Below are 1,244 nucleotides of genomic sequence, written 5' to 3' on the forward strand. Positions count from 1 at the left end.
TCAACGGCGTTGAAAGCGGGATATGCTACTCAGGTGGTGAAATTTGATGCCATAATGGAGTCCATTAAGCAGGTGGAAATTGAGGCCATTAGGAATAAGAAGAAGGTGACGGGGAAGGATGGCAAGGAAAAGAATCAAGATTATCTTCCATACACATACCTAATGGGCGAGTCTGTGGATATGTGGACCCAGTCACATGATGGTGGGAGACGTTTTGGGGCAATGACAACCAATATATCAGAGTGTTTCAATGGTGTACTGAAAGGTGCACGAGGTCTTCCTATTGCCGCATTAGTTGAGTTCACTTGGAACAAAGTTGTTCAATATTTCCATGACCGGCGTAAAGAATACAATTTTGAGTTCTCAGAGGGTAAGAAATGGAGTGAATATGCCAATCGTACGTGGGATGCAAATAAGTGTAAATCCGAGAAACATTATCTCAAGCCATTTAGCAATGAAGAGCTAATATTTCAAGTAGTTACCCAACTCAACACATGTAGCGCAGGAGGGGGAAACCACAGTTATGAAGTTCGTTTACAGGAACAAAAATGCAGTTGTGGGAAATGGCAAAACATAGGGATCCCCTGTTCACATGCAATTAGAGTATGTGACTATTTACATATTGATTCGACCACATATATTCACCCATGTTATGGCTTGAACAATGCCCTTAACACTTATGAGCATGCATTTGTGATTCCAAAGTCGCAGTCGTTGTGGCGGGATCCCATAAGGCCAAAGTGGTTGCCTAATCCAGCATTGTTGCGGGCTAAAGGTCGACCAGTGAAGTCGAGAATAAGGAATGAGATGGATGGGGTAAGGAATAAGAATCGAGAACCGGGATGGCGGAGGGAGGATGCAGATTTCATAGAGAGTCAACCCAAGCAGACATGTGGACTGTGTCATGTTTCCGGGCATAACCGCAGAAAATGTCCGCAGTCCCGTGGCACTTCCACCAGCGGTCATGTTCCAGACTAGGTAGGTAGATGGCAAAAAGTTATGCATCGGTTAAATAATTGTTATTCATTCCATGTTTACTTATTGTTTAGTATATTGTCTCCTAACGTGATTACTCTATGTTTTTCAGGCATGCTTCCATGGATGACGTTTTTGTCATGTGGACCGACGATCTTAGGAAAAGTGACTACGTTGTATTGGCTATGTGAACTTTTTGGCTTTTGTTGAATGTACTTGTAATTCTTAATCCAATGTACCTTTATGAAGATTGTGATTTGAGTAGTATG

General features: G+C 42.4%; 1 protein-coding gene across 1 annotated transcript; it reads left to right on the forward strand.

Moving 5' to 3' along the window:
• LOC126714274 (uncharacterized) lies at positions 1–1,244 on the forward strand. The gene is made up of 2 exons (XM_050414344.1): positions 1–978; positions 1,088–1,244. Exon 1 carries the CDS (start codon positions 55–57, stop codon positions 976–978), a length of 924 nt encoding a protein of 307 aa, XP_050270301.1. The 5' UTR covers positions 1–54; the 3' UTR covers positions 1,088–1,244.

Source organism: Quercus robur, chromosome 2 (assembly GCF_932294415.1).
Source record: "Quercus robur chromosome 2, dhQueRobu3.1, whole genome shotgun sequence".
NCBI lineage: Eukaryota > Viridiplantae > Streptophyta > Magnoliopsida > Fagales > Fagaceae > Quercus > Quercus robur.

Coding starts and splice junctions, on each gene's coding strand:
- LOC126714274 (XM_050414344.1), top strand. CDS start 55: ATGGAGTCCATTAAGCAGGTGGAAATTGAGGCCATTAGGAATAAGAAG.